Raw genomic sequence first — 27,818 nt, 5'->3', positions numbered from 1 at the left:
ACATTTTTATTTCCATCTTCTTTTAATGCAATGTATATATTACCCGAAAATCTGTAAAGTGCACTCACAGAGCACTCATTGTCATTATTTACACTTTATATAAATTACAAGTCTTTTTTTCCATTCAACACAATACAGATGTAACTGACTGCAGTCCTGCTATCTGCCATTCATGTAGGACGTATGCTACCATAAAAACTGTAAACACATGACCCCAAAAATTGGAATGTTTCTTCCAAGCAGCTTGGAGTGATCTGAATGTTAATGACACCATTTGTGAGCTTGCTTTTCCTCAAAAACTGGTGCCTGATAATTGCATTACCGATAATACCACACAAATGATCCTGAGACAGCAAAAAAAACCTATATTTATGTCATGCTGAGTTCAGTTTTTGAAATTAAGACCATGACATAACAATTCCAATGAATGAAAATCCAGAAACCCTAAATACTTGAAAAATATTGGCCATGACTACTAATCAGTACAATCACTGACATTTAAGAGCTGGTTTCCTTTAAAAAAAAGTCTTTCTTGTCCTCAGGGCTTGCTTCAATCCAGTCCATTTAGCTCCTCTGTGCCTCCCTTCGACCGCAATGCAGTGCAGTGAGAACCTGCATAACAAATAACTCCGTTCTCAGGGAAAGGTGGGCTTTTCTTATAGGTTTACACTTGCTGGAAATATTGCCATGTCAGGCTTAAACCTTTGGAGGAGGAACAGGCCGGAGTGCCTATTTAAAAAAACAAACAAACAATGAATCTTCACATATTCTGCTATCTGAATTATACAGGATTTATGGATTAAGAAGCTTTGGAATGGAAGAATGTGATTTTTTTTTTTTTTTTACCTGGCGGACTCCAATGTAATTTGGGTTTCCTGCTGTTGGAGGTGGAGGTGGAGCTCCTTTGGGTTTTGGCCTTCCCACCTACAATTATCAGAGATGATGTTAGGGAACAGAGAGTGGTATGTTACACAACATTTGGGAGTTTATTAAGGAGTAGAATTTAATGTTACCTGCGGCACTTGCATGGGTGGGCCGGGAACCAGTGCTTTGTTTGCACGGAAAGCGGAGCTGTCTACTTCTACTCGGGTTCTTTCTTTCCGTGGACTGTTTTGGAAAAAAATATATAGTTTAGACTGTTTTTTTTTTTTGGATATGGCCGGTGTACATGTTTTTAATAACCCTGATTTACCAATCCTGTTTTTTTTTCTTAAAGGAAGTCAGGAAATACTGCACAAGTGTACTTATATACTCAATGGAAGGGTTCTCACGTTGGTAACATGGAGCTCCGGTGTTTTTTCCACAAAACAGCTATAACGGCAATAATAATTCCCAGAATCACGAGTGAAATTGTCACCGCGATGGCCGCAGTTTCTCCTACAATTACAAAAACATACATTGATTTTCTCAGGGGTTTTTATAGGCCAGGTTTTTCCTCATAAATGACTAAAATTACCTTTTGAAAGACTATTAAACTGGTTGTCCTTGGAACTGCATGAAGGAGGCAACCATCCAGGCTCACACTGACATTCACTTCTGTGGTTACACACCTGAGTAATGTGAAAAAAAAAAGTCAATATTATCTACAAATGGAAGAAATAAGAGTACCCTACAGGGAGTAGAGTCCATATCTGCCATTCATGTAACTACATTATCTTTCCAATATGAATTCTTGCCTGTTAGGCACATTTATGTTCTGACACTGTAGAAGTCAAGTGTTAATTGTGAAAAAGCACCTACGCTTAAATGCCTCTCATTATTGTGCAAGTCAAACTCAAGGCTACGTTGCTCTGGCAACGGCCAGCTTCCATGTGATTGGATAGCTTAGTATGCCAGTTTCTTTTTTACCTTGCTAACTGTACTACATGATTGATGTATGTCAAGTAGCATCCAAAAACGCAGTTTTTTTTTTTACAAAAAGTTGTGGTCGACACAAAATCGTTGAGATTTTGGAAGCAGCAAAAAGGTACATTATGTGAACTTTAAAGTACTTACTGAATGGCCAGGACATTTTCTGGAACAATTGACGCTTCTGTAAGCAGTTGGAAGAGTCACACACTGATTCTCACTGCACACCTACAAAACACGACCATCATATTTTAGAGATTGAATGTGTTAAAAATGAGTTTGTGGACAAATATAGAGCCATTCATTACCTTTCCTGCCCCACATTTGGTTCCAGTGTCCACCTGGCCAAAGTCGTTGGTGTAATCTGCAAAGAAAGCCGCTTTGCAATCGCCAAACTTCACCATGCGACCGTAGTTTGGGCTGTTCTTTCCATTTTGACAGAAGAGCTTCCCACAAAGCACATCTCTGCAATGAATGCAACAGTTTCAAAGAAAATGTAAGCACTGACTTGGCTTTGCCAAATTTGATTGTGCCAAAGATGGATAAACGTTTACTCTTTTTGGCAGGGAATGAAGACATCATTTGAGGGGCGTTTGCAGAAGGCGTAGTATGTTCCTCTAGCATTCTGTTCGTAGCAGAAAGCCCGGGCCTCAATCGCACCTAATAACATAATCAAATATTGTCACTTTTAAGTTTGGGCTTCTGGAAATTGAACTGGAATTTGACCTCAGTTGGCAAATGCACGTTGGAGTGCAAATTCCTTTCAACTCAAGGAACTTTGAAACTTACTTGCGCCATACATTTTGATACACTGGTCTGATCTTTGTGGACATTGGCCGTTATAACAATAACCGGCCCCATTGTCGCACGGTATGCCATTGACACCGAATACGTCTTCGGGACAAGTGGAAGTCATTCCATCACAGTATTCTGCAAGATCACACTCATCTTGCTTACTACGGCACTCGTGAGATCGTGGTTGTAACTGCAAAGAGAAGAAAGCTGATTTTTTTTTTTTTTTTTTTTTTTTAAGCATTACCAGTAAGATTCTACTGTTAATTTCTTTGCTAAACGGTATTGTTTAGTTGAGAAATGGGTTGGAAAGGATACTTATATCCTATCTATATAATCTGAAAGTCTATTATTGATTTTATGTGAAATATATGTAGTGGATGTCAGAATAAGTGTATACTCTTTTATACAATAGCCTTTGAAACCAAGAGTTCCGTAGCATTTTCATTTTATCCCACTAGATGGCTACACTACATCACATGATTAATTTACAATGCATGTTTTTTGACTAAAAATGATTCTGACCTTGCATTTGTTACAGCATTCCCCTGCTGCACACTGGGACCCTTCACTGAGGTTGCAAGTGGTAGCATTACAGCATGGATTGGTGCACTCCTATGAAAAGACATTGCTCCAATTATTATGATATGATACAATATGTTCTGTTCAAAAGTAAAGAGCAGACATAATGGCAGAACGTGCTGTTTTCAGAGGAAAGAAATAAGTTCGTGGTCGTCCTTTCTGTTGAACGTGACCTACTTTTTGTCAAGGTACATTGAACGCATCACAACACGTCTAAAGATTCCCATAAATTTCATTGGAATGTACAGGTATGGATAGATTTTCTTCATATATTATTTATGCTCCCTTTTCTCTTTTTCTTTTTTTATTCAAACCAGACAACCAAGTGGCAACATGTTACCCTTAGGTTTGTCATATATAAACTATCCGTTAAGCAGCAATTCTATTCATTAATTGATTCTGAGAAGTGCGTTTTTTTAAATCTAAAGTGAGTCATTTTATTTCAATTCAAATTAGTTTAAATGTACTGATTTATTTCAAAACATTTTTACAAAATTACAAACGTACGTCAAAATCGTAAACGAATATTTGATTGCAGTCGTCCACGACAGCTGGTCATTACCATCATGAAATGTTTGCATTGCCACGCGAGCTACGACAAAACATTTGAATCGATGTCTAAAGTGACCACAAAAACATGAATTTACGTGGAAATATTTGCGGATCGGAAAGATAAAGAAGCCTCATAGATGGATGAAGTGTTGAATATTGAGTTTTGGTATCGAGTGGGCACACAAGAGGAGGGCATTTCCACTCTGACTTTAAAATGATCGGACCACCAATCAATGTTTGGCAAAGTCAAGGTAAGTCACCTATTATCATGATGTACTATATATTAGAAATATCGCGATTGCTGCATTATTGGAAAAAGCTGCAAAAGTATGCCTCGCCCATGAGACTTAACACAATTTCCATCACTTGAGAAGTGCGCACGTTTTGCAATAAATCTATAATCTATTATCTGTTATAATGTTGGTATATTTACCTGCCATTAAACTGGTTAAAAACAAGAAAACAGTTACCTAATTTTGCAACAAGTGTCAAAACCACCGGTCTTTGCAGTTACTAAATGACAAACCACTGATAGCATCTAACTGTAAATGTTTTTTGTTCATGTCAAATTCCTGATGTTGCATTTGGGCAAAAACCCAAGGCAAACATCCAGCCAAGAGAGGTGATGTAATCCACTATTTTGTCAAAAAATAATATCCCTGAGGTAGAGTTCAACAGAAAAACACTCAGAAAATCTCCCACAGAGAAGCTCCCCGAATCTATTTGGAGAACCTAATGACCCAAAAGCTGGACTCGCCCTGCACAATTCAAGCAATACAGCCCTAATGTATTTTTCCCTCTCAAGTGGTACAACTTCAAATGTAATGGCTGGGTTAGTTAAATCACATCTTTTCTGATGGCGAGAAAATAAATAATACACCTTGCTGTTTTCTTTCCAAGCTTGCGTGTGAATTTACCTCCACAGTACCGCAGTCACACTGCTCGCCTTGCTCCACAAAACCATTTCCACAGACGGATGGAAGCACCAGGCTCCTGAAATCCGGCTTATCCAGCATACAGCTCGGGTTACGGCTGTTTAAGTAGTTCTCGTAGTGACTGCTGCTGCAGCTACTGAAAGCTCGAGGCGTGTCCCAGCTGGTGGGGTGGAAGGCAAATATTCACCTGATGATTTGAGCCATGTTTAAGGGGCGCCTTACCTGAGGGCTGCAGCCATGATGCAGCTGTCACCGGTGCAGGCGCAAGCGCTGGAGTCGTCGTGATTCATGCCGAGATTATGGCCCATTTCATGAGCCAACGTGGCCCCCACGGCAATGGCGCGATCATTGTGGTCCTGTCAGACACTTCATTTAATTTGAACTTTCTCAACATCATGAGATTTACCCCCAAAAAATCATTTTTACTTTGATTTTGAGAAAATTGTGAGTAATATTCATCTCCCCTACATACTATTTTATAAGGACCTTCATTGATTGTCTCAATAACAAAAGTTCTTTGGAGAAAATGTTTCAATAGTTTCTTGCCTCTCAATTTATGATTCTAAATGTGTGGTACAAGCACCACATTGTGATATACATAACCTAATTTCTGTGTGTACATGGTGTTAAAGTATTTTCCAGTTTTAGGTGCATTTAAGTGCAGTTCTGTTGTATTTAATGTTCAAGTAATGTACTGCAAACTGTTTGCAACCAAATGCTAACTAGACTAGTTTAATGCTTTAACAAAGGCTTACCTGCACTACCCCAACTGAATGAGCAGAACAGAGAGTCCCGATGTAGGCCAGTCCAACTGTTGCTCCCTCAAAGTCGATTCCACTAAATGGCAAACACAAACATTTAAAAAAAAAAAACTAAAATAGAACTGAAAAAAAATCCATTCTAATTTCCCAGGTCTGTTCCTCCAATAATTCATGAAAATGTTCATTTACTTTCATGACCAGATTGTTATTAGTTTATTCAGACCTGATAAGATGTGCATTGTCATGTTTTTTTCTCTTGGCCAGCACAGAATTCCTCCATGTCATAAAAGCATTAAGATTAGCTCCTGCTGGAGGAGTGATGGAGATCAAGTCACCATTAGACCAGATTTCCAGCCCTACAAGAGCAATGAATGTTCTCAGGGGCTTGTATACCTGCAAAGAACAACATATCCAGGTCAGCGAAATAACCAATAGCACACTTGTTCATAAACGTGAACCCCGTGAGACCTTTGTATCCAGACAAGGCAATAAACTGTGATACTATGTCAACAAAAACACACTCATTTGACTCACCATGTTGACAAAGTTAACAATTTCAAATATCCTCTTTCTCAGCTCTGTCTGATCCCGCTTCATCTTCACATACTGAAACCACAGAATCATTTTACTGCAGGGTAAATCCAAATTTTTGAAGAAGTGGAAATGTATATATTACCTCACGGTTATCAGCAACAAGGTAGAGCTCAATGTATTTCTGTTGTTGAACTATAGAAATGCCCTGAAAGATGATTAACAAAAAAAGTCTGACAGTTAGTGTTCAAGTCTGTAGATTGGTTCAACTCAGATTTTTAAGGTAGGTGCAATGATGAGTATTGAAGTGCATAGTACTGAAATATGGCAAAGGTTTGAATATGGTTGCTTAGGTGGAAGTTGGCTGTTTTTAAGTTTCCCAATTTGTGGTTTTTAAGCACATATGTAAGAGTGTCAGAGATGTGTTTTGTCGAACCGCTGATCTGGAGCGAGAGTGGCTTGTCGGTGGTTCGAAATCTGTGTTCCATGTAGTGTTGGTGACGCCGCACACAGCGGGTGTGTTGTCCTGCTCAGTAAACTTCATTACAGCGTGGTCGCCCTCATCAACACCCGAGAGAGGTTCGATTAAGTACTTTTGGGCTGATGTCCTGAAATAACCCCTAAAATGGACAAAAAGAAAAAACACATCTTTTTAGCTGACGTGTTGGCTACCATTGACGACAGCCATTCTTTTCTGCTTATTTATTAATTGGAGTTCTGTCATCGTCAATGGGTGGCAATGGGTTTATCGGCCCTTTACAGACATGCTATGAACCAAAGTAAACTTTCGGTAATTCCATTGTCTAGAAATGTAATGGCCATTGTATGTTTTTAAAGATGATTTACTAAATGATGATTGCAGGCCTTACCGAAGTCCGTCACAAGTGCTGATGCTAGCCGTCGACCCACTTTCATTCACAATCTTGCCGTGATAGTAGCAGTGATCCTGCAAAAAAGATATGATTATGCATACTTTTAAAAGCTACCTATACATACAGCTGGTTACAATGTCTATGTATTATATACATCTGAATAAGAAAAATGTTATACTATGTCATTTGGAGAAGTGGTGACTTGCGTGCCGTCTTCTTGGTAAAATGTCTCTGTGTAGTCTGTGGTGAGTAAGTCACTGTGATAGAAATAAAAACATGACGATATCTGTCATATGGTAATAACCGCACATTTTGGTGTGAAATAATAGAAGTAACATGAGTAATACGTGTGAGAAAATACAATCTGTGCTGACCAAAGGCAAATGTGGTCCAGACATGCAAATGTGTCAAAGCATTGACGAAGAAAGGAAGTTTCTCATAGAAAAAAAGACATGGAAATAATTCCAATGGCATTTTAATTTAGCTGAAAAATTCATTTTAAACGATACATTAATCCTTGCCAATTTTATGTCGAAATAAGCACTTACTTGTTTTTTTGTAGGTGCATTACAATGTCTTTTCCTCCTACTGTCATCGCGTACTTAATGGTGTCCGGTCTGTTGTTCTGCAGAGGAAGAAAAAAAAGATTGCTTCATAAAAGCAATTTGCTATTTGCTCTTTTAATTTTTATTTTTTTGATAAACCTAAACTTCAGGTCATGTGACGATCTTGGTCATTTGCACTTAGTCATAAAAAAGTTAAGTAAAATGGGGACATGCTGTATAGTCAATTAATTCATTTTAACAAAACTAGCACTTCAGACTGAGGAATAATTATACACACCTATCATTATTATAACATGAAACAAGTAAATTAAATGACTAAGCCTAGCATTTTAAAATCTTTGCTCACCCCGGTTTCTCTTCTTTTGACAGAATGAAGTCTGACAGTTCGAACAAGTTCATAGTCCTTTCCTTCTTCAAAAGCAAGAGCGTGGCTGTCTGTTCAGGTAAAACATGTTCACTTTTATCATTTACATTAAGTCTGAATATTTTGCAATATACAATACAAAAATGTTTGGTTTTAAAATGTGCACATGCACAAAGCAAATGCTCGAAAGGCCACTGTAGGACATGCAGTATAGTATGATATATATTATCAAATAGATGAAATGAAAGTCATTACTATATTCAGTCACCAAATGTGCAAAGTCAATAGTGCAGTATTTAAACTATAATGCTTACTTTGTCAACATACATACACATACATACACATACATACACATACATACACACTCATACACACACATACACACACATACACACTCATACACACTCATACACACACATACACACTCATACACATTCATACATATACATACACATAACATTCAGCCATTTATTTTGTTAAAAAGCCTGACAGCTGATGGGAGGAAGGATCTGCGGAAGCGCTCCTTCCTGCAAAGGGGGTGCAGTAGTCTATTGCTGAAAGAGCCTCTTGCAATAATAGTAATTATAATATTGGTAATCATAGCAATAGTTCTTATAAAATGCCAAGTCTTTGAACAATAGAACCCTTGATTTCTTAAAACATAATATTTAAAAACACCATCCTTAATATTTGGGCCCTATTAAATTCAGAACCTCACCTAAAATGTTCATAATGTTGTAACACTCAGTAATTTTTTTTTTGGGGGGGGGGGGGGGGGGGTTAGCATCTATGCTTGAAAAAGGATGTTTTTACCATCCGTCAAAATTCGGTTTATCTTCATTGAAAGGACAACAATTCTGTCGACATTGATATATAGACACTATATTCTTAGTATTTCAATTTTGAAATATTTCTAGAACTATACTAGACCTGCAGGAACTAAATTAGGGTTACTGTACCTCCTGCCTATCATTTCCCTCAATGGGCCACAATATCTTAGCAACCCTTGTGAAGATAAGCAGAATATATGATGGATAGATTTCAATAGTTATTTTAGTTTGATCACCAGTCCAATTTCTCATGACATCAGTTATCAGTTCAATGCAATGTCAGATACAAGACCAATTTCTTTGTATTTTCACAAGTTTTAGAAATACGTGACAGTTTACATTTGGAAACCATTAGACAAAGATTGTAGGATATTAGTTACTAATTAGCCCATCCACTATCAAGGTAAGGAGAATGTGACTTACCTGAAAGCTTGAGGAAAACATCTAGAACGAATATCCAGAAAAGAAGTTTAAGTGTCATTGTAGTGAACTATAGGTGCTCAGAAAATCTCACCGATCAAGTTTTATCCTCTCCACCTGCGTTTTGTATTGCCGAGGCCACGCCTCATCCGCCGTTATCGCCCCGTCACAGCTTACTTCCTCATTTTGACAAATAAATTCTTAGTGCTCACAACGGGTCTGTGCACGCCTCTGCTATGCTTCAGGAATGCAGGAAGACTTGTGCTTTTCTGGATGGCAAACATCTTTTATAGTGTGTACTTTTAGAGAGATTGGAATCAAGTTGGGAGTTTTATTAGTAGGAAATCTTCAACTTTGTCATTGAGGTAGAATGTGCACCACTTCTCTTTCTTTGTGTGTGAAACTTGAAAGGCACCAGGCTACCTATTTCAGCATTGCGGCTGACTAATGGACGCAACAGGATTCAGAAAACTTACGCCATAGAGTAATTTCCTATTTTAGCATCTGTCGCGTCATCGAGTTCCCGAGTTTCGGTAGAGTGTGATTGCGTGTGACCTTAGTCAGATATGCTCCTTCCCCGTGTTCTGTCTTGCACCCACTACATGCATGCTTGCAGACTGTACAAAAAGAGGACAGAAGATAATAAGGCCAATGTGTCTGCTACCTCTGCGGCAGTCCTAGATAAACCAGAACATTGGGTCAGTGTTTGTGGGGCAAGTTGCATGGCATGGAGTGCTGCTTTTATCTTTGACCAATCGTTTCAAAGTGAGGGTTGCACCTATAATCAGATTCTGCAATTTTCAGACGGACGCAGGAATTTCAGTCCAGTATGTTTGCACTGAAAATATTGATATTGCTGACTTGCCCAAAGAATACAAGCACAGGCAAATAGAAAACTTCAAAGGTCCAAGAGACATCGCCTCACGGGCCTGGTTTATGATAGTATCTAAGAGTGGTTTTATCGGTTGTTTTTAAGGCGCATGCGTGTGTACACAATCATAAAAAAGCATAGGTTTAATAGCGAATGTTTCTTCTCTGATGTTAACCGAGTGGAACAATGACCCTGCTGTGATGGAGCAGTCATAATCTGTTTGATGCTGCTCATTTGGTTTCGATTAACTCGTGTCATCTTTAGGCATACTGTCTAATTAGTGAAGAGTTGCCAGATCAGATAGACAATCCCAAGACCCAATCACACCATTAAAAACCTCCCAGTTCAGTGGAAACCCTACCAAATGACAAATATCAGTTCAAGATGAGATATTGTTCTTACATCAAGCTATGTATATTCCTTCAATTATTAAGGACATGGTACTGTTAGCATAACTGTTGTCATCTGGCTCCCTGTCAGGCTTCCTCTCACCATTGTTTTCATCCTGCAGGTGGAATGTGATACAATGATAATTAAACTGGAAGAACAGATAGTGCTTCCCTTCCCTTTTATCATGTGCTGTGTCAAACATTACTCTGTGTTTATCTTGAGTGTCACGTTCCAGTGTTGCTGTTATGCTGTAAATCCCTCCAGTTCACGGTTTTGTGAACCTAGTCTTCCGAGAGCAGCGTACATAGTGTGTAGACTGTCAGATTCCGATAGGCTATTCTTCATTCTTATGAAGCAATTTCTTTAGTTCTTTGCGGAAATGTTCTGCAAGGAACAGGTAACAGCTCTTGGGTGGCCTGGGGATGTCTCAGGATTGTTGAAATAAATAAATGGAGGGTACGGGCCCTCCCAAAAATGGAAAATGAGCTGCAAAGATGTCACAAGCTGTATATTGGACACCCTTGATGTAGTTTGATTCTGTCTTGCCCTCATTGTGCTTTTGTCCCACGTTTTACGGTACGTCAACTCCGCACTCAGAAATCTTGACGTAAACTAGTCTGCAATAAAAAATACCACCACCAGGAAGCGGTGTTTATCCATTTTCAGATTGTAAAGATGGACCGCTAGGGCGAACTTGGAGTTGTTCCATTTCAAAGACGACAGCAGGCGCGTTGACGCTTGATTGACGTCTGCTCTATCTGCCCGAGGAGATAGCGGTTTGAAATGACCCAACTTTTTAGGAAACCTTGCCGTGCAAATTCAATGAAAAACATAGGTCAATATAACCCGGAAAGTAAAGTGATAACTTTTGTTAGGGTCCTAGAAAGGAGTATTGCTGATGTGGTAGGATCCAAATTGATATTTTCTTTGAAGGGGCCCCAAATATCTAGACCAGTAGTACCTCTGGAGTGAAGTAAACATGTTAAAATAGATTTCCACTGGGGATAGTACAAGTTGTTTCACAATTGGTTTGACCTAATGTGCAATGGTGAATGGGGAAGTACATTTGTGGGTTCGATGGGCGGGTTTAGCTGCAGGCATTGATCCATATCAAATTCGTCATTATGGTGAAATTTCTGATCTGTAATCGAACTTGAAAACATTTATATGGCATTTTTTTGGTATTATTATTCTTTCTGAAATATTTTTTAGAATCGAACACAACAAAATTAGGGGACATTTGCAGTAGTGAAGTTATTAACAATGAGGGCAAGTCTCATTGATTGTTTTCCATTGACGTCATTTACGGACAATGGCAAATGGCCATGGGCTATTAGTGTTGGAATGATTCATGTACATACTTTGATCTCAATTTCAATTTTTAGATTTTAGTTTACTACTCTTTTATGGCACATGGTTTATCAGTAAAAATAAATGTTTCGGGATATTATTAACCATGTTGTCAACTATGTTATATTGAAAAGTGAAACAATTTTTGAGGCAGTCAGATATGTTTGCATTGTGGAGGGATTCTCTTTATTAATGATGATCACTTTGCGAACAATGATGTCTTCTTTACATTGCGTCCAACTTGAAGTGGAAAAAGACTGTCAGCTGTCTTAGGCAGGTTGAAATCATCTTCTGATTCATCATTTGATCCTTTATTTTTTTATCTATCGTGCACTGACGTATAAAACGCAGTATTTTCTTTAATAATCCACTGTATTATCTATCAGTTCTGATTATGACTTATTAATGTTGTTAGGAATCAATCCATGTGTTTAATGTCAAGGAATATAACAAGAGAAAATGGTTCTGGCTGAAATGACGCCGCACACGTGGATGTTTTTTAATAGGCCACGTGCTGCTGCATCAATCTGGGGCCAGGGGGCGGGGGTAAACATGAAAAGCATGGAATTACTTGCTAAATTCTCATCTTCACATCTTGTTAGTATTGCACAGTGCACAGAGTGACTGTTGACCTCATTACAATGTTTCTTCCTTATCTCTCACTCCCTTGTCTCTTTTTCTCTGCCACGCGCCTATCTCTTGTTGTCAATTATTGTGTGTTTGGAGGCCCGAGCAGAAAGCAAAAGTTGACTTGTTTACTTTGACAAATACTGGACAAGTCTGCACGCAGCGTGTCTCATGTCTCAACGACACCTGACCGAAAGGGCCTTTCTTTGTCTTGCATGCTCTTAAGGCTCGTTTCTCTCCCCAGCATACCGGTTTAAACCAGCCTCAATCTGAGGCTAGCTGGGATTCTCAGTTCCACCTCCAAGTCACCACATAAGCACTGCTAAACCTTTCTGAGCTGTTAGAATTTCCTAAAAGAACAGCTGCTAGACTTCCTTTTAGACACTTTAGTTTCAGAACAATAGACAGTCACACATTTTATTTCCCCATTTTATACGTTTTTAGAGATATTTATGCCAAATAAGAAATAATAACGTGTTTTACATAACATTTATAGGTTATGAATAAATGTGCTTGTGTAGACTTTGGTTACAGTATTCATTCCGTAACATTTTCAAACCTTTTGTTGAGAAATTAATGATTACTTTTCCAGTTGTTTTTTTAGCCTAAGCCTATTTATAAATCTTTACTAAACAGTCACTGATCTGCTGGGAAGAATAGATATGTAATCTATTGTTTTCTTGTCACTTTTCATATACCTGTTTATATAACAAAATTAATAGGTGGCTATCCTGACCTTGTTAAATAAATAACAGAAACAACGCTCGTCCAAATATCATGTAACCAAAAGAAGTTTTCACCTTTGGACAGGGAAGGCTGTTGAACATTTTAATTATCAAGCCAAACAAAGGTGTGCATTGCTTTGGTATCCAAGAAAGAACCGCTGATGACTTGGTAATGATCATTTTCATCTTTGTGTGACCTAGCCCTCCTGCCACGATGAACAATAGGGCTGTTACAGCACTTTCCTTCGCTTGGCGCCTGACCAGGCCTCATCACTTTGTGCTTCTTTTGTATTATGTTGTCTTTGTGTGGATATTGTGCACATCATCCTTTGGAGACATGGCCCAGATTGTAACACCGCCTTCCCAGGGCTCCAGTCTCGTAAGGCTTTCCGAATGGCTGAAAAGCAATTACAGGTAGAGGGGTGGCAGGAAATCTTCCAAACACATGAGTGAAATGACCCACACGTGGAAAGAAAGATCCACTTTGACTGGTAGTGGATTGGTAATGTGTATTTGTGCAGTGCATAACTTTTGTAAAGTGAACATTTTCACAAATTGGGTACATAGCTAGCACTTAAAATTCGTCCAGAGTAAGGATATGTGGCATAACTGTACCTTATTTGCTCAAAAATAGTGAAACAAGCTCCATAAATTACCTGAATCTACTTACAATTGTTATCCTTTTTTGTTTTTGTTTTTTTTAGTCATACTTAGTATTTAGCAGTTCTTCTAATAATATGTTAATGCAGATTTTTCTTTTTTACATCTGCTGCTAAAACAACAGTTTGGCCCATTTTTGTGGGTTTTTTTTTTGGGTGCAAGGCTAAAACACAAGCCAGTATTTAGTTGTTTAAAATGTTTTGTGCTTTGTTTTTTATTTTTTTTTAAACAATGAAGGAGTCGTAAATGCATTCATGAGATGGATATCATAAAACGGGGGTGCTTCAATGGAGGCTACAAGTGAATCTTGTACAACAGTGACCTTAATATGATCCACCTGATTGAGAGAGAACCGTAGATTTGGCCACGGTGAGGGATCCGTTGCGTGGACAGACAAACAGTACATTTGACCTCAGGCTCCTGCGGTGCAGCCAACCGGGAAGCGAGTGGTTCAGCCGGTTCAGCATGATAATGCCCGGCGTTGCCTGCTTGTACGTGGGGGCTCAATGCTCTGTCATTTAATCTGCATGCACAGGTCGGTCCCTCCAGGGCTGCTGCTAGATAGAGTGAACCAAAGACCATATGAGAACCCAGGAAATGTGAACTCTATTCCGTTTGCTAGTTGTTATAAGGACCACTTGCTGCTGTGAGCTGGGCTCTCTTTCCAATATGATGCATTTGAACCTGGAGATTTTCTGAGACCAGTCAAATCGAAAAAGAAAATAACAAACATTACTATGTTGGTTTAGTTTAGGGTTTCGGTGACCTAATAGAAACTAACATTGCCTATCTCATGACATGGAGCATCAGCACTCCCTCTCACTCATATTTTCTGAACTGCTTTATCCTCACTAGGGTTGCGGGGGGGGGGGGGGTACTGGAGCATATTCCAGCTGACTTTGGGCCAGAGGTGGGGGACACCCTGGACTGGTGGCCAGCCAATCGCAGGGCACGAGGACAGAAATAACCATTCTCGACCACACTTGTACCTAGGGGCAATTTAGTGTCCATTCAGCCTACCATGCATGTTTTCGGAATGTGGGAGGAAACCAGAGTACCTGGAGAAAACCCACGCAGGCCCGAGGAGAACAGGCAAACTCCACCCAGGTGGACCCCTAGTGTGAGGCCGACGCTCTAACCACTCAGGAGCATCAGCATACACAAAAAATATAACTTTACCCTTACAAATAGTTCCAACAACATTGACAGTTGTTTTATCAGCCGTTGTTTGTACAGTGTTTGCATGTATACATCAACACAATGGTTCTGAAATTAAGAGTCACAATAGACATGATGGAAGTGACTCCTGCACCAAATGCCCTTCATTTCCTCTGACACAGTTGCATAAGCGATTGTAGGCCAAACCCACACCACTGGGTGTTGGTTGCGTGTTACATATCCTAGTTAGGCCTTGATGTTCACTTACTGTATCAACACTGGCCAAACATTCTTTTCCTTTAACCCCAGTGCCCGCTGGGAGTCATCAGTTACGTTAGTTCAAGTGATGCAGCATCCCCTAAGAGTGCGTGTGTCCCAAATGTTTTCCACCGAGAGCCGCCAACTGAAAAATAAGTTTTCCGAGAATACACCAATGTTTTGACGTTGGTTTTCATTTTTATTTCAAGGCACGGTTTTCCAATATCAATTCGTGCCTATCATTTTAAGACAATGGAAACAAATATATGTTTTTTAAATCATATAGTTTTGTATCTGCTGGTACCTCGTCCAAAAATACTCGGGTAGAAATAATTCATGGTCTTTTATTCTTTGGGTTTGTAGTATCTGTAGGTAGTCGAACACAGAGGACATGTTTGCCTAGTGGTTTGATTTACAGGAGCCGAAATGTGCAACAAGGATTAAAACATACTTCAATACTGGCTGGGATTGGTTATGACCAAAATCCGATACTGTCCGATATTCCTAAAATGGCCATGTTGGTCTCAGAGACCGATAGTGCGTACTGGCTCAGGCACTAGTTGTGGTGGCCTTTAATTTATTGAGCATAAATAATGCAAGTAGCCCACCGTGCTGTGCATAAGACTGTTGTAGTCATTCGTAAGCATTTTGTATCTGGCTACCACGGATCACTTGGCAAAAAATGATTTTATAGGCCACCAGCATTGGAATAAAAGTTTAAATTTTAAAATCCAGTAGGTTGCTCTAAAGTATCAAAACTAATTAGGAAAGGGAGTACTTCCTGAAATAAATGACTTAATTTTGCTTTTATTTAGTCAGTATACTCATGCCTGTCTAGCCAGAGCACTGGGGTGAACGAACTAGGCTCCTTATCGACCACTATAAAAATGTCCGTAACCTCTGTGTTACATAAGCTTTGAGTTGATTCCCAAATGGCAGGTTCATGCCTCACAGTCCATTTAGAGCATCGCAATCTTATCAAATGAAGTCCACGCTCAAATTGCAGACCTCTCTAGGCTCGGAGTTCACAGCTGTTGATTTCTCATCTACTTCTACCATTAATAAGAGGATAAGATAATGTAAATAGGTAAACTAAATGTTATGTTTGGGCTCTCATATTTTCCTTGACCCGCTGTCTATTTTAGAGATAGCTGCCAACATTATTTATGCAATAATAGCTAAATTCAAAGGTGTTTACGCTTTTCCCAGTAGAATACGCCTTCTTCTGGGCCAACAAATACACAGCCTCAATACTTGTGTAAACTGAGTGGCGCTTTTGTTAAGATAATGTGCGACTTCTTGGTCTACACGGGAGGATGGCCTGAACAGCTCAAGGCTCTGGCTTCCGTCTTACTGTTGTAGTCTCATTGTACCTTGCCCTTGCCTTATGCCCGAAGACATAAATATGCAGCCAACGTTTTTCTTTTTTCTGTAAAAGCGCATTGACATTCCGTGTCGAGCCATGCCACCTGTAGGCAGACAGATATCCTGCGGCGACGCATTGTTCGCACAGACTTGGGGAGCATGTTTGGCAGGAAGACCAGAATCCTAGTTCACCAAGAAGGATTCCTGGCTCATTGTTTTGCAGGGCAGTCAATGCCACATGCCGGGCATACTGTGTATGACCTTCAATGTGCTGCCTTCACAGGAAAAAATAAACTTCCTGTGCCACTTATCACCATTGGTATAGACTACTTTCTTTTGCCATATAAGGTAGTCAGGATGTTAGTATGCAAAGGTATGTGTAAGCAACGGTTTTTCCAGCTTCATACCTTCACTATTTATTGGACAATTTGGCTTTTCTACTTAAGCAGATAAGATCTGAGTACTAGCATGCCCCCAGGTCAAGGTTGGTTGGAAATACCACTCAAGACCCTGCTTGTTGAAGAAAATAAGTTGTAGTCCAAATTCACTAAAGGTTTCCAGAAATGCTGATTCATTTCAGACTGTCATTTTTGGTAAACTAAATGGATAAACAAGTCCAGAGTTTAGGGTAAACCATGTGTAATATGTTGTGGTCGTCATCTGTTTTTGAAATAGATTTTTCATAGATAGCACAAAAACAATGCATATATTGACTAGAAAGGTGGTCTCGGGCTTGTCCAAGCAAATCGAGGTGCATTCTGTAATGTGAGGGAAAGCGACCACATTGTCGTGGTGTGATTCAATTCTAAAACCCCACACCTTTTTGCACATAGCAGGCGTTCATAGCTACAGGGTTATGGAAAATATCACATCACAGTTCCGTGATCTTTTACTTCTATCTCCTACCTAGACAGTTTTTCCAAAGATGAAATGATTTTTGTTTTAAACTCCTGCAACTGTTGGGATTTCTGGTATTTTGGAGTGATTGTTCATTTACATGCAAGTAAAAAGTAGGGTCGGTTCGCATTTTCAACAACAACAACAACAAAGCCAGCTGGCAGGCGTATCGCTCATTTTACAAGAGGGGGAAAGCGACCTGTCTCTGCTTCACAACTGCTGATGTCACCAGTGGCGGGCTGGCGGAGAGATCCTCCCACCTCAGCAGCATAAATACACGCAGACTCCGCTCTCCTTCACTCACTCAGCCTCACAAGCCGCTCGGGAGAGCTCGCTCAGCCTTCGTCTCAGCCTCAGAGCCCCGCAAAGCCAGAGACGAGATGTCCACCTACGTGTCTTCGGACTGCCGCCGCGTCAGTCCTTCCGTCCACGGCAACAAGTTTGCCACGGCTCACCGCAAGAAAGCTGTAGCCAACATTTTTGACAATGTCAGTCAGGACGCCCTGACCAGACTTTTCCAGAAGACCGGCGACATGAAGGCCGAGGAACGGGTCAGGAGCATCTTCTCCTACTCGCACGACCCCGAGGAGACGGCCCGGGCGTTGATGGCTCTAAAGCAGAGGAAGAAGGACAAGTTCCTCCAGATCGCCGGTATGCTCAGGCAGATGCTGAAATTCCGCTGACGGGCCGTCATTCGGCGCGGCGATAGCCGCCGCGGTCTTCTCTCACTTGGCTCGACTTGTAGCCGCCCTGGACCCATTCGACTGCTCTTCCAATGGGACTCGAACGCCGATGGCCGCGAGAGCGATGGCCGTATGCCAGCAAGATGCTGATGGCGAGGCCAGCTCGCGGCAACGCGGTGATGGAGAATCTCGCCGTGACTGGATGCGAGCAGAAAAGCTACCTGATGAAATAATGGACAGAATGTTTTCTTGAGACTCGAATTCACTCGAGTGGACGCTCCACTGCAAAGCAGCAGCAGCAGCAGACAAAGAGGAGCTGGTGGAAAACTGCAACAATGTGACATTTCTAGTGCCAGAAGAAGAACCTTCATGGATGCCTGTCCTATACACATGCCTTCTTTTTTCTACATGAACATTGTCACTGTAGTGGCTCCTAATGTTACTCTTGTGTCAAATAGCACAATGATTTTCATCAATGATGTCCTGATCTTTGTCCCGTTTGAATAAATACCTTTGTTTACAAAAGTTACCTTCTGCTTTGTTCTCTTTATGCATCACTGCCCACTTGTTTCTATGCGGACTTGACTCCAAAATACTCTTATCAATATGTATCAAAACATTTTTTGGGAAAAAAGCCAAGAAGTTCATTTGAGAATCCTAAATACTACAAAGAAAATACAAAATAAACGCATCAGCAGTTTATTTTGATGAATATAGAATTATTGGCAATTACACCAAAAGTATAGGGGCATAAAAATGACTGATAGTAGTAACTATTTGTCATTATTAGTCTACTCATCAGAGGTTGCCATAGAAATATTACAGTCAGCATATTGACAGTTAATTAGAGGCATGCTTGGTGCTCCTGATAGTCATGTAACTTTGCCCAATTTTTGTTCTTCATAAAGCATGGGGTTAGCATATTTCTCATTTACCCTCTTCTCTTTGTTCTAACGTGACAAGCCCATTGGAGGTTGAATATTAGTCAGAGGAGGATGTGATTAAGCCTCCCTGGGTTTCCCTCATACAGCCATACACCACATCAGACCGGCGAGAACCAGTTCAGCTCAGGCTGGGGAGGGTGGGGTGCTTCTGCTGCGCTGTGTTTGTGCCGGAGTCTTTTTAATCATCCCTTTACTCTAGATAAGAACCTGCTAAAGTAGCATTACAAGCTTTAGACGTAGCCAGGCTTTGCGTCTTTAACTTCAGCTTGATCCCTCTCCACAGAAATCAGAAATCACTAGTCAATGCCTACTCAAATCATCATCCTCGTATTGTAAATCTTCAATTTTACGAGTTGATTCGGGGTGTGTTTTTAAGGCTTTTTTTTCACGGGTAACTGGTGCTGCCTGCACAAGGCTTTGCTGATGACATGGTTGGAGTGGATGCTCCTAATCTGTTTGCTTTAGCAGTCACTCGACCAGCTCAAACCAGTTTCTTGGGTTGTTCGCATGACGCCACCGCTCTGGTGTATCTGTCACGTGCCGTGGCATACTGTATAGAGTGTTAAGCCGAAATACACATCATCCCGTGGGTCAAATGTGACTACTCTCTCCTTTGACACATTGCTATCCCTTGTAACTCACTATATGTTAAAATGGCCCTCCCCACCCTGCACACACGTGTGTATATAGGTGTATATGTTATGTATAGGTGTATCTATATATAACCATATAAAGATATGAATATCTATATGCATATATCTGTATATATGCTTTCATTGTCATTAGACATTATTTATCATTTCTCAATTTAGCTACACATCACTCACCTAACAGTTTTTCACTCTGACAATTGTCTAATTTTACACTTCAATCTCTCAATTGTCTCATTTTTTTGGCTCAAGTACTTCAGGGACAGATGTTTTATTCCCCCTACTAACCTTTTATGGCCATTCAATTGTTGAGGAATAGAAAGCTAAATATTCAAAGCAATTGTCTGTGTGGTGTTGGCTGCGGTGTGCCGTTCTGGACTTGGTTCAGTCCTCCCCACCCTTTTCCTGCCTTTCATCAACCCTAGAAACAGCAACCGCTTTCATGTCAACAGACAGTGTGGCGGACAGCCTTCGGACCTGGACGTCAGTTAGAGGAAGGCAGAGGGTAAAGGTGTGGGTGTAGGGAGGGAGAGGCTACATCACAACTATGGCAATGTGAAATGCTAACCATAACACAAGTCTATATATAACAAACCTTTTAGATACACAAGATTAGAATCTGCTTTAAAATCAAGTGTTGGTGCAATAGCTAGAAATAATATCAAATAATAAGACAAATAAAATCAAATAATTAAAAAAAACTATAAATGGGAATGATCAGAGATAGATTCTGAGATAACAAGCCATAAATAATGTTTCACTAGGTCAAATTTTCTAACTTGACATTTGGATTGTAGAAAATGTTCAATCTGCACTTCGTTTATCAATTGTAGGTTCCATTATCTTGTATAATAAATGGCACAGTGTTAAAAATCATGTTATGTAATGATTTCTGATGTAAAATGTCCTCATTTATTTTGAACTACCTGTATGGCATAAACAAACTTAAATTTCTTAACAAATTTCATAAATATTACATGCAACTTACTGGTTTCATTATAAAATGGGAGATTACATTTATCTTATTGTGTGACAATTTTAATAATGTAATTTTGAGCTCAAATAATGTGTCGAGATTTTGCTCCCATTTATTCTAGCATAAACTTAGTTGATAATCATTGAAAAGATGAAAATATTGCATTTTTTTGATTTTTCGAAAATCTTAATTTAAATTAACTTCTAAATGGTTTTAATGAATTGATAAAAAAAATGCAGTTTTCCTTCAGGGTATATAATGGAAACAAACATGTAATTTCTTTCCCCTCACAAAGTGATATGTTCCATATATGAACAAAGACAAAACTTGTTTTTCTCCCTTCAAGAATAGAAGTAGCAGAAGCCGGCGAATCGGGTGACGCATAGAAACGCTATATCAATGATTACAGTGCAGGGAGTGGTAGGCAACTCGTTTCCAGAGCAAACTGGTTCAAACTGAGCTCTTGCATGAGGAACTGAGCAAGACATGCTGTTGTTGCAGATTAGTCAGCATTTTCGCCAACGGCTGCGCCATGAAAACAACGTCTTTAGGAATGTATCACTATTTGAATCATCAAATCATATGCATTTGCATTTAAAAAAAATCACCCATGTAATGGAATATTATTTAGTTTTTTTTTTTAACCGGTAAAGCATAGCTAATTTTCTCCCAATATGATTGAAGATGCATTTCACTTTTGCTATCTACCAAATAGCCAAAGATCCTAACACTGTCCTACATGCCTGCTTGCTGTGTCACATTTTGGTTTCATGTTAATCCTCAAGCAGCCTCCTACTTAACCCTGACTGACAAAGTTGATGCCCCTTGAGCGCGTTTGATCATTCAAGCCAAAACGCTGGCCTATTTTCTGTGGCACGTGTCACTAGCGGCTGGCAGGCCGAGTGGTCAATCCAGAGGAAAGGTCAGACAGCTCCAGTGATGTCAACTGTGTTTCTACAGGAAGATGCTATGTTTGCAAAGGATGAGTGCAGGAAAAAGAACGGGGTATACTTGTCGTGCTAGCGCGCCAGGCTGTCTGACTCACTGTTTTTTTACCCCCCGCATCCGGATTGGCTCATGACGGGAACACAATTCCGCAGCGTCAAAGATGGATTCCTGGCATTCAATCCAACTGTTCTGTCCAAGTGTTTTTTATGCAGATGTTCTCCCTGCAGGCGCTGTTGCACTCGGAGTCAGCTGTTTTTTTTTTTGTTGGCTCAGTTTGCGTATGCCCCTTGCTGTTGTACGAATTGTACTCTGGAATTTCATTTGTCTGCTTTTCCAGTGACGTGATTTGTCACCTGTGCGCCACTCGCTGTGGGACCGTGTCGTTTTCATCACATCCTAAGTGCGAATTTCTAAAGGGCTTCTGCATCATGGATTTTGCTTTGCGTAACAATGACTGTTGACAATGGCGCAAATTTGCAAGGAATGTCACTTTATAGAGTTTTTTTCGTCCTTAGAGAATCGCTGGCTACATCACTACAAGAGTGATGACAATACATTTATTTAGTAGTGGAACATCTATATACGCTGATGCTTGTTCGACTGTAAAAGCAGATCTACCTTCCTCAACGCACTTTAAGACAGTAATTAAATGATGCAAACAGTTATAAAAATTCTTACTGTTAACACTTGCTCTTATCATGATGTCTCATGCAAAAGCCACTGCGTGGTAAACACTCAACAAAATGCCATTCCTTTATCTGTAAATTTACAATTTACATTCTTTGGACCACTTTCTCATCAAAGTCTGCACAATCTGATTTGATTGGATTCATGGGTCTTTGAACAATCTACTTATAGATAATGCACACATTTAACAATCATTACAGTACAATAGGATACTTTTTAAATTTATATTTATATATGTATGTATATATTTCAACAACACGCTTATTTATTTATGAACAAATTTATTACCAATTTATTTATGTCCAAAATGCCTTTTCCTGTGTCTGTATTCTCACCCTCTTGCTACCGTGACACTGAAGTTTCCCGATTACAGGATGAATAACGTTATCTAACCTAATCTACTCATTCGATTTCACCGAAAGTAATAAAAGCATAAGCAATTTTGTTTCCGCAGCATTGTAAGCATCAATACAATTTTAACAACTCGCTATCTATAACAATGTTCAGTTATGTTTTGTCTCCGGATCAATTTTGATTAGATTTTGTTTTACCAATCCCGATCCACGTATATTTCAACCCCTGTTAGTGCATCACCATCAATGACGATGGCAAAGGTCCAATCCATATTTAACTGGGAAGGTTGGCAGTCATTAATCAGTCTTCCCAGTTCAGTTAAACCCAATGCCAACAAATAAATTAAAACTCTAGTTATTCTTCCATGTTTTATTAGTTTTACAGTACAGTACCAATAGGAGAAAAACAATAGGGTGTATAAGTTTTAATGGAGCAGGAAAGCTGCTGACACAAAAGGTCAATAGGTGACAGTAATTGGCCTTTTCCGAGACCTTGACCGTAAAGTGCTGCGTAAGCAGACAATGTACATCTCTCAATCTGTCAAACCTTCCATGAATGTTCTGACCTTTGGGTGCGTAGGTCTGCCCGGCCGCTGTGTTCTGACTTGAAGTGAGATGAGTCCCTGGAGTTACCGTCCAGACAAGTCCAGGGCTTGGCCAGGATGGGGGGCCTCTTTTATTCACCATTGTCTGTATATCAGTGTGCCTTTGCGTGTGCCTGCAAGTGTGTGTGTGTGTGTGTTTTCGGCAGCTCTGGAGAAAGAGCTTTCCTGTGTGGCGCTAGAGGTTCCTCCTAAGACTCGGCGGCTGACGGCTCCGCAGACATACTGTCTCGCCTCAGTTCCACCACAAGGCCTTACCATTGTTCCCCGTTCGCTCCCTTTGTCCTGTGCAGTTTGCGCGCACACGCCTACACACAGCTGCAGCTGATTCAGGCATTGAGGCAGTGCCACTGTTGGAACAGACACGGCCTACTATTAATATAGACACGCCATTATTTTATAATTATTCATATCGCTCGTCATACTTTGAAAGGACCAACGCTCCGTCTTATTCAAGTCCAGATGGACTCGTGTTGCCATAGAAGTTTGTGACCGGACGTTTGGTCGCCGGACCTTTGGTCGCCGGTCTTTTGGTCGCTGGTCTTTTGGTCGCTGGTCTTTTGGTCGCTGGTCTTTTGGTCGCTGGTCTTTTGGTCGCTGGTATTTTGGTCGCTGGTCTTTTGGTCGCTGGTATTTTGGTCGCTGGTCTTTTGGTCGCCGGTCTTTTGGTCGCTGGCCTTTTGGTTGCCGGTCTTTTGGTCGCCGGTCAAATGTACTTAGATATTAAACAGTACTTAGATATTAAACAGTACTTGGATATTAAACAGTACTTGGATATTAAACTCTCATTCTTAGATATTAAACTCTCATTCTTAGATATTAAACTCTCTCTCTTAGATATGAAACTCTCTCTTATGAATATAATTATGAGAGCTGGCTTCAACAGTAAACTTTCTGTCACCGACCAAAAGACCAGCGACCAAAAGACCAGTGACCCCAAAGACTAGCGACCAAAAGACCAGCGACCAAACGTCTGAGCACCCAAGAGGTTGGGTGACGGTTTATTGTTGGTCTGAATTTGCCGGTTGAAATCCAATATCTCCTTTTTGGGGCATTGACAGCAAGTGAGTCAACTAATTACATTTTTTAGACCAACACATCATCTCAAGCGGAGCAGATAAAGGGTATGATGTAATGAGCGGATATTGGCCGTGACAACCATGACTGACACATGTGCAAATGAAGTGGACTGTGTTGTTGATAGTGTGTTTTAGGGTCTCGTAAATAGTGTGTATAAAGATAAAAGATAAACACGTCAATATTATAATCAGATAAAAGGTCTGCCTCTGTTACGTGGAATGGGCTGAACCTCTTATGTCTTGAAGGAAGGGTAATGAGTGCATGTTAGGTCTGTACTGAGAAGAAATGTCATTTAATAATCGGACATAGGCTTTGTCATCAACAACAAAAGCCTAATTGTCATCATACCCAGAAACTGCGTATTTCGAAATCGGTAATTGGTCATTTTTGAACTAGAATTGATTCCTCTTTTTACAGTTAAGATTAATGATTTGTTTTTGTGTTGCACTTAGGGGGGGGGGTGCATGTTCTATTTTTTTTAAATTCCTACAAAGCAATTTTCAAGTCGCTCACTTGCTTTCATGGAATTGTTTATCAGGAATATAGAAATGAGTTAGAATGAAAATAAAACAGCATTTTAGATGACTTTTAAGGACAGAGAGGCCTTGTTTTTGAAGTTATTTGTTCAATGATGTTATAATTAATGGTATTAATAACTTAATGGTAAGTAAGTATTTAACAATACATGAAAAAAATGTAGACCCAAGAGTAACAATAGAATTATCCTCCCTAAAAAGCTGACGGAATTCCCTAATCACTTATTGTAAAAAGTGTAGTAATTACAAACCATCCTTACTGTGTTAATTTTTTATCCAAAAAAAAAAAAAACATGAACTCTCATCCCGGAGATGCGACTTCACAAACTCAATCAAACTAAACAAAGCGACATGCCCTCTGTTTACAGTCAAGAGCCCTTTTAGATGTGATTCCCCGATAAACCTGTGAGCTCCAAACAATAGCAACATCCAAACACATGAACCTGCCTGCCTATCACTCATCAGCAAAGACAGGAACCCGATAAAGAAAAAGGAAACTGATAAGGCTCAATTGCTCTACAGCTGATCCATATCGGGGTGGGCTAACGTCAGGCATACGCTGCCAGGAAGGTGGAGTGGGGGGGATATGCGGCCCAAGATCCGGCTTCAATGTCGGTGATGCGCATGAGGTATCAATGTGTTTTACAGATGTTCACTTCATTCAAACATGGACCATATTCGTATGACCTTTTATGCAATTTACTGTTAAACCAAAGCACTTTACATGTCACTTTAAAATATGAATTAATTTGACGTTTAGTGCTGGCAACGGCACTGGAACATCATTCAGTCCCATGTTTTTCAGTGAGAATCTGGTAGTAGAGGAAAATATTCAATGTCTGTGGGCATTTTTGGACTGTTTACAGTACATGTCCTTCACAACTGGGTTGGAACCAGTTGAGATTAACCTTAGGGGTCAAGTCGGAGAGAGCTGGAGAGAGTAGCAGAGCGCACCACAATTTTATCCGGGCAGCCCGGCACCTTACAGTAAAGCCTATAAGCAGATCATCTGTCAGGCGGCAACAACAGACGAGCAATTGCAGACGCTGAAACGGCAACATCCCCCATAATGAGACTTGCTTTTTTAGTGGCAGGAGTAGATTCTTGTTTACATTTGAATTTTAGTAAAAAAAAAAAAAAACACCATTTTTTCAAATTCAAATTTGCTGGCTTATTCTAAAATTAGCTGTCAGTTTTCTCTTGACTTTTTTCTGATTAAATGCACACAATTATAAATACAAACATATTGTTTGATAAACATTGTGGGTAGGCCTATTGTTTTCATTTTTCACATTTTGTCAATGTTTGATTTAACAAAATATAATAAGCACTGTGTAGAAAAGATGGATTCTATTGTTCTAAATGTTTACATGATAGAAATGTGTCCAGTTTGGGATTATGTGCCCAAAAAGTTAAAAACAGGTGTTAAATTTAAATCTCTTAAAACAAATTGAGTGTATTCAGACCGAAACTAACACATTCCCCACAAACTGCAGAAATTTGAGAAATTATGGGCATTCAAACAAAAGAATGAGAATTGACGGGTTCTGCAAAGGTTTTACAAATGACTAATCTTGTTAATCCCTTCAATTATGAGACATACTGTACATTCAGCCATGCTATAGCTCTGTAAGTCACCACACTGGTGGTCAGCTTTTTTAAAGTGGCAGTTCAAAATGTCTGCATGCAAAAATTATTTGCATGATATGTCAGAGTTAACCCAGCCTTGTATCAATTTGTGAAAATTCACTTCTTTCTGCATAATTTTCCTTTGATTTTTGCAGATTTGGTAGATAGTAGATCATGTAGTAAGTGTGATGCTTTAGGAATATGCGCCAAAGTTTCAAAGGGTAAAGTCTTGTGTATTGACTTTATCCATCAAACAAGTCAAAATGACCCCAAAGTATAAATTAATGGTTTGTTTTCTTTTCTGATTACCTAATTTATTTATTTTTTCTATCAAATGGTAAATTATCAATTTACATCACCCTTGTCAAATCCTTACATAAAAAGTTGTCTTTTTTGGTGTTTCAGCTAAATAATGACATTCTTTATGACGTCTTGGAGAAAGCTTGGATCATTGCTAATCGAAATGTGATCAAACAGGCTAAGCACTTTTTTAAAGAAAGGCTGCCATCTGGTGTTAGAACAATACCATCCTTTTTATTAAAGCATAAAAATTGTCATTTTGGTTAATGTTAATTTTATCAACCTATCTTCTAAGAACATCATCTCATATGTTACACATTATCTAATGACACTTTCTGTTATATTTCACCTTAATAGTGCTTTAAGGTCTATTATCTCCAATTAAAATGTTTATTCTAACCTATTAACTAAAAATATATACAATGACCATAAATTCTTTGAAATAAAGTTCTACCAGATTTGATAAAAAACATGTTAAAATATCAAAATTTGAAGCATGGACTATGCGGCCCTCACATATCACATGTAGGAAAAGACTGTCATCTAGTGGTACTTATAGATACATGCAATTTACCACCGCAGCCTATATTTTATGTACTAGTACTTTGAAATCTGGTTGCTGACAACAACTTGGATGCAAAGAGAGACACAATATTTAAATGAAGCACAATACAAAGAGGCATTACCTTTCTTTCTTTCATTGTTAAACAATAGGATTCCATTTCCTCACATCCAGAAGGCAGTAGCTATTTTCTATCCAGCGGAATGCAGATTATTTACATTGTGCTTTGTATGGATTGCAAAACTCATTGTTTTGCCAAGTTAATACCACAATTGTTTGCCAAAGGAAGGGAGCATTGCCCCAAACAAACATGAGCTTATCAGTTATTGCTTGATAGGGAATTCCCTATGTGGAAAATATACAACATAACACATTTGCTATTTTTCCTCAACAGAATGGAATGCCTAAACATAATTGAAGAATGCAAAGGACTGTTTAAGAAGTTCTCTTGAGGAATTGAAGGAATTGAATCTTTGGAACAGGTAAGAATTTGTTTGCCAAACACTTTTTTTTA

The 27,818-nt window shown here is 39.4% G+C and overlaps 2 protein-coding genes and 1 long non-coding RNA gene across 3 annotated transcripts; 2 read left to right on the top strand and 1 right to left on the bottom strand.

Moving 5' to 3' along the window:
- On the bottom strand, positions 1–9,212 carry LOC144195276 (zinc metalloproteinase-disintegrin-like MTP4). The gene is made up of 22 exons (XM_077714795.1): positions 9,057–9,212; positions 7,786–7,874; positions 7,422–7,498; positions 7,052–7,130; positions 6,871–6,947; positions 6,438–6,621; positions 6,147–6,209; positions 6,005–6,076; positions 5,694–5,863; positions 5,465–5,546; positions 4,932–5,065; positions 4,692–4,869; positions 3,166–3,255; positions 2,638–2,833; positions 2,403–2,508; positions 2,157–2,313; positions 1,996–2,076; positions 1,457–1,550; positions 1,272–1,377; positions 1,014–1,107; positions 847–924; positions 1–729 (listed from the first exon to the last, which is right to left on the bottom strand). Exons 1-22 carry the CDS (start codon positions 9,112–9,114, stop codon positions 697–699), a joined length of 2,298 nt encoding a protein of 765 aa, XP_077570921.1. The 5' UTR covers positions 9,115–9,212; the 3' UTR covers positions 1–696.
- On the top strand, positions 3,522–27,779 carry LOC144195278 (uncharacterized). Its single transcript, XR_013326069.1, has 3 exons — positions 3,522–4,025; positions 7,809–7,882; positions 27,699–27,779. It is a non-coding gene; the product is annotated as an uncharacterized LOC144195278 (long non-coding RNA).
- LOC144195595 (transcriptional and immune response regulator-like) lies at positions 17,595–18,527 on the top strand. Its single transcript, XM_077715338.1, has one exon. It carries the CDS (start codon positions 17,735–17,737, stop codon positions 18,035–18,037), a length of 303 nt encoding a protein of 100 aa, XP_077571464.1. The 5' UTR covers positions 17,595–17,734; the 3' UTR covers positions 18,038–18,527.
- Positions 27,780–27,818: the final 39 nt, after the last annotated feature.

The sequence above is a fragment of the Stigmatopora nigra genome, chromosome 4 (genome assembly GCF_051989575.1).
Source record: "Stigmatopora nigra isolate UIUO_SnigA chromosome 4, RoL_Snig_1.1, whole genome shotgun sequence".
Taxonomy (NCBI): domain Eukaryota; kingdom Metazoa; phylum Chordata; class Actinopteri; order Syngnathiformes; family Syngnathidae; genus Stigmatopora; species Stigmatopora nigra.
This window is presented reverse-complemented; position numbering and strand designations above follow the sequence as displayed.

Coding starts and splice junctions, on each gene's coding strand:
- LOC144195276 (XM_077714795.1), bottom strand. CDS start 9,114: ATGACACTTAAACTTCTTTTCTGGATATTCGTTCTAGATGTTTTCCTC. Junction 5,864..6,004: donor TTGTTAACTTTGTCAACATG/GTGAGTCAAATG, acceptor TGTTCTTTGCAG/GTATACAAGCCCCTGAGAAC. Junction 1,108..1,271: donor CGGAGCTCCATGTTACCAAC/GTGAGAACCCTT, acceptor TTTCCAAAACAG/TCCACGGAAAGAAAGAACCC.
- LOC144195595 (XM_077715338.1), top strand. CDS start 17,735: ATGTCCACCTACGTGTCTTCGGACTGCCGCCGCGTCAGTCCTTCCGTC.